At 34.6% G+C, this 14,204-nt stretch overlaps 1 protein-coding gene across 1 annotated transcript; it reads left to right on the forward strand.

Annotated features, from left to right (window-relative positions):
• Positions 1–11,544: 11,544 nt before the first annotated feature.
• LOC120092605 (uncharacterized) lies at positions 11,545–13,797 on the forward strand. Its single transcript, XM_039050746.2, has 4 exons — positions 11,545–11,948; positions 12,163–12,303; positions 12,421–12,491; positions 13,440–13,797. Exons 1-4 carry the CDS (start codon positions 11,624–11,626, stop codon positions 13,641–13,643), a joined length of 741 nt encoding a protein of 246 aa, XP_038906674.2. The 5' UTR covers positions 11,545–11,623; the 3' UTR covers positions 13,644–13,797.
• Positions 13,798–14,204: the final 407 nt, after the last annotated feature.

Here is a 14,204-nt window from a genome sequence, read left to right on the forward strand (position 1 = left end):
GTTCAATTTCAGAAAAAGGTATTCAAATTTATTCTGCTATACTTGAAAACAACTTATATAAGTTAAGACCAACTAAAGCAAAATTTGTCTTAAATACTGAGATGTTCAGAATAGTCGAAACTCATAATAAAAGATAAAAAGTTTCTTCTAATGCCTATCTATGGCACTTAAGACTTGGCCACATAAATCTCAAAAGGATTGAGAGATTGGTTAAGAATGGACTCCTAAATCCGTTAGAAGACAATTCTTTACCTCCATGTGAGTCTTGTCTTAAGGGAAAAAATGACTAAGAGATCTTTACTGGAAAAGGTCTCAGAGCCACAATACCCGTAGAGCTCGTACATTCGGACCTCTGTGGACCGATGAATGTCAAAGCTCAAGGTGGGTATGAATATTTCATCAGTTTTATTGATGATTATTCAAGGTATGGTCATATTTACCTAATACATCACAAGTCTGATTCTTTTGAAAAGTTGAATATAAGGCTGAGGTTGAGAACCAGTTAGGTAAAACAATTAAGACACTACGATCAGATTGAGGTGGGGAGTACATGGACTTAAGATTTCAAGACTATATGATAGAATACGGAATCAAGTCATAACTCTCTGCACCTAATATGCCTCAGCAGAACGGTGTATCTGAAAGAAGAAACAGAACCTTGTTGGACATGGTTCACTCAATGATGAGCTTTGCTATGTTACCTAATTCCTTTTGAGGACATGCATTAGTAACTGTTGTCTATATTTTCAATAACGTTCCCTCTAAAAGTGTTTCAGAAACACCTTATGAGCTATGGAAAGGGCGTAAGGGCAGTTTACGTCACTTTAGGATTTGAGGATGCCCGGCACACGTGTTGGTACAAAATCCTAAAAAAATTGGAACATCGTTCAAAACTATGCCTATTTGTAGGTTATAAAAAGAAACAAAAGGTGGTCTATTATACGATACTCAAGAGAATAAGGTATTTGTATCAAAAAATACCACATTCTTAGAGGAAAACCACATAAGAAGTCATCAACCTCGTAGTAGACTAGTATTGAATGAAATTTCCAAAGACGTTATAGATAGAACTAGTTCATCTACTAAAGTAGTAGATAAAACTAGTATATCTTGTCAGTCACATTCTTCTCAAGAGTTGAGAATGCCTCGACGTAGTGGGAGGGTTGTTCATCAGCCTGATCGTTACTTGGGTTTAATAGAAACACAAGTCGTCATACCTGATGACGGCATAAAGGATCCATCAACCTATAAACAGGCGATAAAAGATGTGGACCATGATCAGTGGGTCAAAGCCATGAACCACGAAATGGAGTTTATGTACTTCAATTCTGTCTGGGAACTTGTAGATCAACCAAATAATGTAAAACCAATTTGTTGTTAGTGGATCTACAAAAGATAACGAGACCAAGCCAATAAAGTACAAACTTTTAAGGCTCGACTTGTGGCAAAGGGATATACCCAGAGAGAGGAAGTAGACTATGGAGAAACTTTCTCTCCCATTGCCATGCTTAAGTCGATTAGAATACTCTTATCCATTGCCACCTTTTATGACTATGAAATTTGGCATATGGTTGTCAAGACAATCTTTCTAAACGGCGAACTTGAAGAGAGTATCTATATGGCTCAACCAAAGGGGTTTATTACACAGGGTCAAGAGCAAAAGGTTTGTAAGCTTCAAAAATCCATTTATGGGTTGAAACAAGTTTCTAGATCTTGGAATATAAGATTTCATACTGCGATTAAATCTTATGGCTTTGAACAGAATGTTGACGAGCCTTGTGTTTACAAGAAGATCGTCAATTCTACTATAGCGTTCTTAGTTTTATATGTTGATGATATTCTGCTCATTGGGAATGAAGTAATTACCTAACTGACATTAAGAAATGGTTAGCAACGCAGTTCCAAATGAAAGATTTGGGAAATGCGCAGTATGTTTTCGGGATTCAGATTATTCGGAACCGCAAGAATAGAATACTAGCCATGTCTCAAGCAACTTATATAGACAAAATGTTGTCTAGGTATAAGATACAGAATTCCAAAAGAGGTCTGTTACCTTACAGATATGGAATTCATTTTTCAAAGGATTAATGTCCTAAGACACCCCAAGAGGTTCAGGATATGAGACGCCTTCCCTATGCTTCCGCAGTAGGGAGCCTGATGTATGCAATATTATGTACTAGACCTGACATATGTTACACAGTAGGGATAGTCAGTAGGTATCAGTCCAATCCTGGATATGATCATTGGACTGCCGTTAAGAATATCCTCAAGTATCTTAGAAGAATGAGGAACTACATGCTCGTGTATGGTACTAAGGATTTGATCCTTACTGGATACACTGACTCTGATTTTCAAACAGATAAAGATTCAAGAAAATCTACATTGAGATCAGTGTTCATTCTGAATGGAGAAGCAGTAGTGTGGAGAAGTGTGACGCAAAACTGTATTGCAGACTCCGCAATGGAAGCTGAATACGTAGCTACATGTGAAGTAGCAAAGGAATCAGTATGGTTGAGAAAATTCTTGACAAATTTGGAAGTCGTTCCAAATATGCATCTGTCTATCACACTATATTGTGATAATAGTGGTGCAGTTGCAAATTCAAAAGAACCTAGAAGCCACAAGGGCGGCAAGCATATTGAGCGTAAATACCATCTGATCCGGGAGATTGTACATCGTGGAGACGTTGTAGTAACCCATATATCTTTTGAGCAAAACATTTTTTATCCTTTTACAAAGGCCTTCACGGCTAAAGTGTTTGAACGTCACCTACAGAGTCTAGGTCTACGAAGTTTGTAAACTAGGACAAGTGAGAGAACTTTTGGGTATATGCCTTAGTTTATTGTATTTATATGTTTATTGTACTCATATGTTTCTCACTTAAATTCAACATTGTGATACTCCACTAGGAGTTTTAGTCTAAGTGGGAGTTTTTTGGATTTTATGTCCTAAAACTCGTTGTTTGTAAATTAATAAACATATTCTATTATGTTTTTCAATAAAATTGTTGTTGAAATTGTAATCTTGAATCTAATAAACTAAGGTCCTGAGGTTATTTAATATAGTTTGAACTTTATGTGGTGACATAAATGTGGATCAAGTTCAAATATAGCCAAAATAGTCAATAGTATATGAATAAGGTTGGGCGCCTTATTCTGGAGACACTATGGACGCGGCCTATTTTGTAGTTAGTACAAACGATGTGATCCTAATCATTAATGTGGAGACATGAAAGTAGAGGCATCCTATGTAAAGAGTTTACATAAGACTGAACCATGAAATAGTCATTTTTTACATTCTAAATGCCATTTTATGTATAAAACTAACTATTTTCGTTAATTGATGACCTAGATAACTTCATCTTAATCCTGAGCTAACTATGAACTCCTGTTCACTCGAAATTATCCTTAGATCTGCATAGATGAGGGCAGCTCATTATCGCTAGCCCAATAAGCCTCCCATTTCAAGGGTAAGATCAAGTGGATAGCTAGGAACATATGGTGCAAGACGAAATTCACTCCTACCCATTATAGGGATAGTAGATAGGTTGTTCCTTTTAGTACTGAATCCAGGTCTTGAACAAGGGGCCCCACCCTCTCTTGGCCCGAGAGGGGTTCGGTTTATAGGTTAGACCTTAAACCAATTGTTCACTAGAGTATCTGTAACGACCCGACTTCCTAAGACTTAAGTTAGGCCGTTACCAAAATACATACATGCATGGAACTTAAAACGACACTCATTTATGGTTAAATAAATGCTAAATAGATTAGAGGAGTTCAAAAGTCCTTTATTAAATGCAAATATTAAGAACAATAATAGGGTACCCATAAATCATAAGATTGATAAATAAGTAAGAAAACAATTATTAATAGTAAATTACAAACATCAAAACTGAAAATTTATCAAAAACATGAAGAAAATCTAAGTCTTATGAGCGGATGCATAAAAACTGGTCCTAGTGGCTCGATTACAGATTCCGCTTGTCATTCATCGGTGCGTCCTTACTCTTACTTGAAACAACAACACGAGAAAGAATGAGTATAAAATACTCAGTAAGTAACCCCACCACTTGGGTTAGGCTAGGCTTCTATGTCCTCTAGATACCTACCTCTGGTAAAACATATAAACTGCTCTAGTCATCATGGGACATATACATGAAATAAAAAAGGAGACTGAGTTCTATCCTACTGTAGTTAAGTATGGCCACTACCTCTGGTGAATCTCGAAGGAGACACAAACTGATGAATTCTGAAGGAAACACAAACTGGTGAATCCTGAAGGAAACACAAACTAGTGAATCCTGAAGGAAACACAAACTTGTGAGTCCCAAAGGAAACACAAACTGGTGAATCCCAAAGGAAACACAAACTGATGAATCCCGAAGGAAATACAAACTGGTGAATTTTGAAGGAAACACAAAATCTAATAGGCATCTAACTAATCAGTAAGGACATTTTCACAGTCTCAACATTATAATCATCATTGTACGAATCTATGGCATACTTATAAACCTCAACATCATGGCTCTACAACATACACATATACCTCAACATTATGGTTATACAACATACATGTATACCTCAACATCATCAGATCAAATACAACCATATGGAAGCACATACCATCTCATACTAGCATTCAAGTGTCTATGTGGACAAATAAATAATTCAGATCTCGTACTAGAACATACTTTGATCATATTATACTATAAGTCTATCATGCTGACATTCTACCATAACATACATTTATCATGCTAGCATACATCTAATGTGTAGCCCGTGGACAGTTCCAGTAATAAGATTACTTACCTTAAATTACAACTAAGTGGCAAGCAATTTAATCTTTCTCCTCGCTTAGATGAATCTTGAATCACGCCCAAAGTATAACTTATTCCAAATCTGCCTTCGATCTCTCAAACAAATGCCTAAATCTAGCCAATTCAATAATAGTGGTTAGAACCTAGAAACCCAACAACTATATTTTAATTTAATTCTTCGAAGGCTTAATATACTTACCAAAACGTTGCTTGGTCCAAAATTAGTTTTGAACTTAAGTTCATTTGCGAACCCGACTTAATCCTTCGCAATGCCTGACAACACACTTCTACCTTAAAAATTCCACCAGTGCTTGAATCTATGACCAAAACAAAATGGGTATTAATAAATGGAAGCCAAAACTTGATGGATATTAAAAATCTTCAAGAAAACCCATAAAGTAACACCACCTTAGGTAGACGGAACGACGACTGGGTGTCACGGCTGTGCGGACGCAAACGGCTAGGATTCTGCAGAAGCGCGGTGCACAGCGGATGCTCAACGTCTGATCTAAGTTGCGACTAGGGTCTCGGCTGGAGGGAGAAGATATTGAAGAGGAGCGGGGCTGCCGGCGAGTTCGTGAGGAAGAAAAGGCGGGTGAGGTTTGACTTCTTATAAAAAACAATAATAATAATAATAATAAAATAAAAAAGGAAATAAATATAATTTCATTTAATTCCTTTCCATTCTATACTATTAAATTCCTTTCCGTTTGAAAAGAAAATTAATTCTTGCCATTAATTTCTAATTTCAATAATTTCATGCCAACAATTAAATTCTCGCACTTACACTTGAAGTCCAAAATTCCAAACATGCCCTCCAATTAATAATAATTACTAAAATTCCAAATGATAAAATTACTGAAGTTACATTATTGCTAAAAAATTTGCGGGGTGTTACATTCTTCCCTCCTCAAAGAACTTTCGTCCTCGAAAGTTCATTCGTGAAAAAAAAAAAAAAAAAACCCCGAGGGTGTTACATTCTTCCCTCCTCAAAGAACTTTGGTCCTCAAAAGTTCATTCTTGAAAAAGCTCGGGGTATTGGGCCTTCATCTCATCCTCTCACTCCCAAGTAGCCTCCTTGAACTGATGATTCTGCCACAGGACTTTCACAAAATCAATTTCCCGGCGGCGCAATGTTTTTACCTCTCTGGCGAGGATCTCTATAGGCTTCTCCTTGTAGCTCAAGTTGTCATTCAACTATAAGGGCTCAAAGTCAACTACATGAGACAGGTCTGTTACATACTTTCTCAACATCGAAACATGGAACACATTATGAACTGAAGAAAGTGATGGAATCAATGTCAATCGGTAAGCTACAAGACCAATTCGCTCCGAGACCTCGAAAGGTGCCACCTTTAAGAACACTTTATCACTAGTCTCAAATTCTAGGTCCTTACGTCTCACGTCAATGTAGCTTTTCTGTCTGCTCTAAGCTATTTGCATATGAGCCTTGATCTTCTGTATTGCCCCATTCATGGCTTGCACTAGCTCAAGTCCTAGAAATTTCATCTCTTCTACTTCATCCCAACACACAGGAGACCTGCGACTCTTCCCATAGAAGACTTCAAATGGCAGCATACCAATGGTAGCTGGATAATTGTAATTATGTTAATTCAATCAAATGCAAGCGAGAGTCTCAACTCCCTGAAAGCTCTAACACACAAGTGCACAACATATTCTCCAATGTCTGGTTCAAACATTCTTTCTAACCATCAATCTATGGGTAAAAAGTTGTATTAAAATCCAATCAAGTACCCAATGCTAACTGGAGACTCTTCCAGAAATTAGATCTAAAACGAGAGTCACTGTTTGACATAGCTAAAACTAGTATAAAAAGAGGTTTGATAACCCCTTCCATATATAACTATGAAAACTTAAGATGCTGAAATCCAACAATACTTTAACACGCTCAAGCTGAGAACTATGAAAATTGTCGTGAGCTTAAGAAAGTCTTATCCACTAAAAACATATATTGAGCTTACCATTTTGTCATAGGGAAAACTTCATATGTGTAGTGGAGAAACTAGTCATGCTATATAATGCGTCATCTGAAGATACGTACCAAAACAAATCTGCTCAACTGAATACTGCTTCTACTCTAAAAATGCCGATTGTGATGTCTCTCTAAGGGTCTACATGTCTGAGAATAACTCTGTCTAATTAAGTCTCACATTCATGAGAAACTCATCATAAGGCTCTATACTGTCATGGGATATAAAATTGCTTAAACCAATCCTCATATTATTTTTTTTAGCTTTAAAACAATCACATATCATTACTTAGATCCTGCTGCGGATATGTCTAAAATTCCTTCTGAAAATGAAGCTTTGAAGTCCCTAGATGCTAAAGCATCAGTCAATTGATAACACATTTCCATAACCTCGTAATAACTGTAATTGATCCCTGTAGTTAGTTTTTACGACAAAATCTTCTTTATTCATAAGTCATAGCTTGAATTACTCGTACTCCCTAGAGCTAGTTAATTCATTGCCCATGCAAGGGAAAACGTACTATCCTGTACTATCCAAACCCACCTATAGCAACTTCTTGTTATCGACTCAACTTTATTACCAATCTATCCCTTAAGTCAATGGTGATATTGGGAAATCCAACATACTTACTTTTGTGCATATACCACTTTTGTCTACCTCGAGCTGGATTAATTTCCTTTTTCAATCAAATTGATAGTCTTGCTAGTTTATGTTTCGAACTTGTACACTACGTCAAAATCCCTTAAATCTTGCCCTCAATGGTTTACCTCTTAACTAATGAAACCTTAACATACAATGTCAATAGTTCTTGAACATCTTACTAGTAACTCCATTTAGCTTATCCATTCTCAAACTTTTATTTTGGTAACAGATTCTTGTGTTAAAAAAAATTCCTTACCGATCACCTATGTAAGCTATCTTTCCATCCAACTCATATTCTCCTAAAGTTCCACATGATAATGAGATATTTTTCTTTTACACCGAAACAAATTCCTTGTAACCCCTCATATCGTACCTCCAACCATACTTAACTGGGAGTTTTGAACACATTAAATTCCTTTCTATTTCCAAAAGAGTAAACTTTCTTGGATACTTTTTTTTTCCACTTTCCAAGTAGAACATAATCTCTTTACTAAAGTATATTTACTTAACTCCTCCATAAGTCTTATCTCTCTCACTAGGAATTTTCATCTTGTAGAATTCTCTTTTGCCAATTTTCATGCTTTTAGACTCCAAAAGAGTTTCGTTTGTTCAAATTTGTCCAATTTTGATCTCCTCATCACAATAAGGCTATGGATTTAGCTATTCTAGATACTCTAAAATAATCCTTCAACCCAAACAAATAATACTTTGCTTTATCCCCTTAAGTCCAAACTCATGTCCAACTATTTTGGCTTCCTTTAATGACATCAACTTAGTTAGATATTCCAAAAGAATCCTTTATATCACTACACATACTTTACCTAATACATCAAGTCATAGTATTACCAAAGTGATTATGACTTATTAATCCTTTCCAAAATTCCTCTCAAAATGTTTGGATTTAATATCTCAGAACCTTTAATAAATCTATAGTCTCTTCTTTTTCTCCTTCTTATCCATAAAACAACTTTTAACCTTACACTTGAGTATATGGCCTGTGAAGAAATTTATTTGTACTAACACCAATTGCACTACTCAACAAAAAAAACATAACACTAGTTCTTAATGAATTCTTATTGAGACAATTTTAATCCTTGGCTTGAACATCTAAATACCTTTATTCATGAATTGTCATGACTCTACATAGTTTCATCAACTTTTAAGATCTTTAAACTGAGGTATAGATATTTGTTCGTTTCTAACATGATTTCCATGAAATAAACTAGTGCCAAGTGACCTCATAATTTATTCTATTTTATTTTTTCTCCTTTTGTAGTGTCGTACCTAATAATCCACTTATAATAACTTATAACAAGTCATTGACCTAGCTTTAGAACATAACTGGTGCATTTAAGCTAAACAAATATTTTAATGCACAACTATCATAAAACTTGTGATTGATAAGACATACCTGGCGATGACGAGGAATCCATTCATGGGCCACAGGGACAATTTGGACTTACATAGTAAGTTAGTCTGCAAAACCCAAAACATGGGCTCTGATTCCAACTGTAACGACCCGACATCCTAAGACTTAAGTTAGGCCGTTACTAACATACATACATCCATGGAACTTAAAACGAACTCTTTTATGGTGAAATAAATGCTAAATACATAAGGGGAGTTCAAAAGAAATGAAAATATTTAAAACGATAATAGGGTACACATAAATAATAAGGCTGATAAATAAGTATGAAAACAATTCTTAATAGTAAGTTACAAACATCAAAACTGAAAATATATAAAAAACATGAAGGAAATCTAAGTCTTATGACCCGAAGCATAAAAACTGGTCCCAGTGGCTCGATCACGGATTCTGTCATTCGCCAGCGCATCCCTACTCTTACTTGAAACAACAACATGAGAAAGAATGAGTATAAAATACTCAGTAAGTAATCCCACCACTGGAGTCAGGCTAGGCATCTATGTCTTCTAGATACCTACCTCTGATGAAACATATAAACTGCTCTAGTCCTCATGGGACATATATACACATGAAACAAAAAGGAGATTGAGTTCTATCCTAATGTAGTTAAGTATGCCCACTAACTCTGGTGAATCTCGAAGGAGACACAAACTGGTGAATCTCGAAGTAAACAAAAACTGGTGAATCCCGAAGGAAACACAAACTGGTGAATCTCGAAGGAAATACAAAATCTAATGGGCATCTAACTAATCAGTAAGGACATTTGCACAGTTTCAATATCATTATCATCACTGTACGAATCTATGACATACATATACATGTATACCTCAACATCATCAAATCAAATACAATCATATGGAAGCACATACCATCTCATCCTAGCATTCAAGTGTCTACGTGCATAAATAAATAATTTGGATCTCGTACCAGAACATACTTTTATCATATTATACTATCAGTCTATCATGCTGACATTCTGCCATAACATACATTTATCATGCTACCATACATCTAATGTCTGGCCCGTGGACAGTTCCAATAGTAAGATTACTTACCTCAAATTACGCCTAAGTGGCAAGTAATTTATGCTTTCTCATTGCTTAGATGAATCTTGAATCACGCCCAAAGTATAGCTTGTTCCAAAACTACCTTCGATCTCTCAAACAAATGCCTCAATCTAGGCAGTTCAATAATAGTGGTTAGAACCTAGAAACCCAACAACTATATTTTAATTTAATCCTTTGAAGGCTTAATATACTTACCAAAATGTTGTTTGGTCCAAAATTAGTTTTAAACCTAAGTTTGTTTGCAAACCCAACTTAATCCTTCGCAATAGCTGACAACACACTTCTACCTTAAAAATTCCACCAGTTCTCAAATCTATGGCCCAAACACAATGGGTATTAATAAATGGAAGCCAAAACTTGATGGATATTAAAAATCTTCAAGAAAACCCATAAAAGTAACACCACCTTAGGTAGACGGAACGGTGACTGGGTGTCACGGTTGTGCAGACGCGAGCAGCTGGGATTCTACAGAGGCGCGGTGCACGACGGATGCTCGGCATCCGATTTGGGCGGCGGCTATGGTCTCGACTGGAGGAAGGAGAAATTGAAGGGGGGGGGGGTGCCGGCGGGTGCGTAAGGAAGAAAAAGGGGGTGTGGTTTGACTTACATTTTTCGTGAGACATGAACAAACATATTGTTAGAAATTTATACGAGATACAAATAAATGCGGAATAAACTAAATAATATCTCAAACTTCCATTTCAAAGGTTAGAGCCAAATAAGTAATGGATCATAAACTAACTAATAAATAAATAGGATAAGGGAAAAAGAAAACAACATCAAAAAATATATTGGCTCGCCTCAAACTCGGGACTATGTTCAGCTTTCTTCAACTACAGGTTCTACTATGATGGAGATTGTAAACAACTGTCAAACTCATGCTACAAATCTCTCCGCTTAAATAGCCCAACACAAACTATTTGAATCTTATACCACAACTTGGTAACTTAGACTTAAACAATAAGAGAAACCCTCTACCCAACAAAAAAAAAAATAATATTCTCTGTATTTTTCTCTTTTCCTTGCTGTCACACTAAAATAACACACTGGAATTGGAAGAAATTGAAATTGAAGCTTCAAATTGCTGTGTGGTGCAGTTTCTCCACTTCCGGCAAGGAGGACCTCACGACACACCTTCTGCAAGATTCTTTATGCATAAACATACATATATCTAATATGTTTGCTGCCTCCTTAACCATTAATATCTCAACCAATTATATGTTTACTTTATGGTTAAGAAAAGAAATGGGCCAAACAAAATCTGCTGTCTGAAAGTGTGTTTTCTCTTCTTTTTTCCACCATCAACTTTACTCTAATTAATAACACCATCCTATTGGTTGCTTGTGGGTTGATTTTGGTTGATGCAGTTTTGTCTCCACTTTTCTTAACACATATATGGGAGAAAAATGAAAAAATATATATATATATATATATATATATATATCTAGAAGCTAAACCAATTACTTTGCTTATTTTTAGAACTATCCAACTAGAAATAAGGACACTTTAACTCTAAAAAGACTAATACACTAACAACCTCAAGAGTATTTTAGTAAGTAGAGAAATAGCAGATTTTGAATCAGATTTTGTTAGGTATAAAAATAAAAAGAATGAGGAGGAAAGTGTAAGCATAGGACACGGCAACACCATTCAATCCCTTCCCATTACCATCATATATTCAATGTTGATGTTTAGTCTTGAGAACTCGGATTCTCTTTTGGATGCAATATACGTTCTATTTCGATTCGGTGAAAATGCCAACATCGAATGTTCCCCATCAATGTTTTCCATAATAGTTCCTCACCATTACCTTGAATTGAATTTAGCCTTTCAAATGATGCCTCAATACTTCAATCATTTCTTCTCCAACAACACTCACCGTTCAAAGATTCTCCTTCAACCATTATTCAATACCCTCAAACGCATGCATGAATCCCAAATTACTTCACTCACCCTCTTTGTTCTTAAGCTTGTTGATCGTTTACTCCTCAAATTTTCCTCTCCATGTAAGTTTTCTCATTCTTATTCTCCTTTTGTTGAATGCATCGTTCGTGATCTAAAAGATGATGACGATGTTAAGGATATGTTAACCTAGTTGAGATATCTTAGTACATCTATTTGATCCTCTCTCCTTGTTCTTTGGTTCAAAAAGAAGTGATTATTCTTTAATTGATCGCACTATATTCTTGTAATTAATTTTTGTTTTAATTTGATTGTTAGGGAATGAGATACCCTTGATTCGTAAATTCGGAATGATGTGTGCGGTAAAAGAGGATATGGGAAACATTGATTTGAGAACCTTTGTTTCAATTGATTCAAAACAATTCAGACACGTTATAACAGAGTGTCGTGATTACTTCGGTGAAATATATAATTCATCTTTTTTTCTTTTTGTTTTATTACCTCTCATATTACTTGATTGAAAGAATATGATTTGTAAGTTTTTTTTTCCTAATAATTTGTTGTTGTATTTTATAGTTAGGGTTACTCCAACACGTTCACACGTCAGGTTCTCTAATGAAATTAAGGAGTTCATTTTCTCTAAAGAGGTATAGTTTTTCTTAGACTCTATTTGATAATTATTTGATTTTTGAAAATTAAGTTTATTAAAAGTTTAGCTTTCTTTATTTTGTTCTCTCCTCTTTTTTAGTCTCTATTTGATAATTATTTGGTTTTTAAAAATTGAAATTGTGAAGGTTGGTTCAGCTTTTCTGTTTTGTTCTCTCCTCTTTGATAATATTTTAAAAAACAAGTTTTGTAATATATCGGTGCACTGATCCACTACATACTTCTCTAAAAATGTCTTAAGTTTTGAAATATGACAAAAAAAGGTTTATTTAAAAAAAAAATAGTCAAAGTTTTGAAAACAAAAAATGCAGGCTCCCTCTAATAAAAATTAATAATCATTTAGTTAGAAAGATGAAAATAATGTTAAAGAAGAGTCCAAATTAAAAAAATTACTTCTTCATTTAGTAATCATTTAGGGTCCACTTATTTAACCATTTTGTTTTTTATTTTCTTTTTTTTATAAATTAAGTCGGTAAACACTACTTTCATCTCTCAATTTCTTAATTTATTATCTACATTTTACTAATGTTTTAAAAAACAAAACCCTATTTTGAAAATTAAAAAACTAGATTTTTAAAAGTTGTTTTGATTTTTGAAACTTGTTTATGAATTCAACCATCATATTCAAGAAAGACACAAATCAATGTAAGAAATGGAGAGTAAATAAGTTTAATTTAAAGAACATAAAATCCAAAACGAAATGATTACCGAACGGGACCTTAGATTTTAAAATTTTGTTTGTTCATCTCTCACTTCACAATGATATTAGTCTTTGTTAAAAGAAAATTTAATAGTTATTAGAATGAAAAGCATGATTTTCAAAAACCAAAAGCTAAACACTAAATCATTGTCAAAGGAGGGTCTAAAATTATATTATGTGTAAAACTTGGGGAAATTTTGATATGATTTTATTGGTTAATGTGTCGCAGGGAGGAGAATGCATAATTGAAGGTGTTGGGAAAGGGGCAGTAACTGAGTTCTTAATCCCTGTCTATCCAATGAATGTTTTTTATAATATCACTTTTCAAGCAGAGAGAATATGGTTGTTCAAATCATCTGATAATCGCGGTACCGTCATCATTGCCCCTGTCGGACTCTTTGCTCAATTTATCATCTATTTTCCTCTTGGCTGACATGAAAAATGTAATGATTTAGTAAGAGTAGTGGGATTCAAACAAGTCAGTTGAGTTAATAATTTTTTTCATTTTTTTCATTTAATTTTTTTTAACTAGAACTAAAGATGGAGGGATCAATAGAACATGATAATTACAAAATGGATTAGATTGAATAAACAACTGTGCCACATGATATACAATGTCCTCCGGCAGATGGCTTGAATATTTTTCCTTTTTTTGGAATGTTCTATTATTTCTCTCCAATCAAGTGCACCATAGAGTAACATTGATCAAACAGCACCAAAAAAATTTCTTTTAGAATTTTCACGACCACAATACTGCGATTTTATGACATTTATAAAAGTAATAAATTGAAGATATTTTAGATAATTATTAGAATAAGATTCAATTTTTTAATCTGCTACGAAACACTTATATGAAAACACGAAAGAAAACTTTGTAAGTTGTTCCTTGTTTGTATTTATATCTAGGTCACAATTACCGTTTTACCCTTGTAATTACATCTTGATCCTTAACCTCCCACGGTCCTTTAGTGAACAAGTTGGTTCATAACGCACC

Source organism: Benincasa hispida, chromosome 12 (assembly GCF_027475165.1).
Source record: "Benincasa hispida cultivar pf3 chromosome 12, pf3_genome.v1.1, whole genome shotgun sequence".
NCBI lineage: Eukaryota > Viridiplantae > Streptophyta > Magnoliopsida > Cucurbitales > Cucurbitaceae > Benincasa > Benincasa hispida.

Coding starts and splice junctions, on each gene's coding strand:
- LOC120092605 (XM_039050746.2), top strand. CDS start 11,624: ATGTTGATGTTTAGTCTTGAGAACTCGGATTCTCTTTTGGATGCAATA. Junction 11,949..12,162: donor CCTCAAATTTTCCTCTCCAT/GTAAGTTTTCTC, acceptor TTTGATTGTTAG/GGAATGAGATACCCTTGATT. Junction 12,492..13,439: donor AGTTCATTTTCTCTAAAGAG/GTATAGTTTTTC, acceptor AATGTGTCGCAG/GGAGGAGAATGCATAATTGA.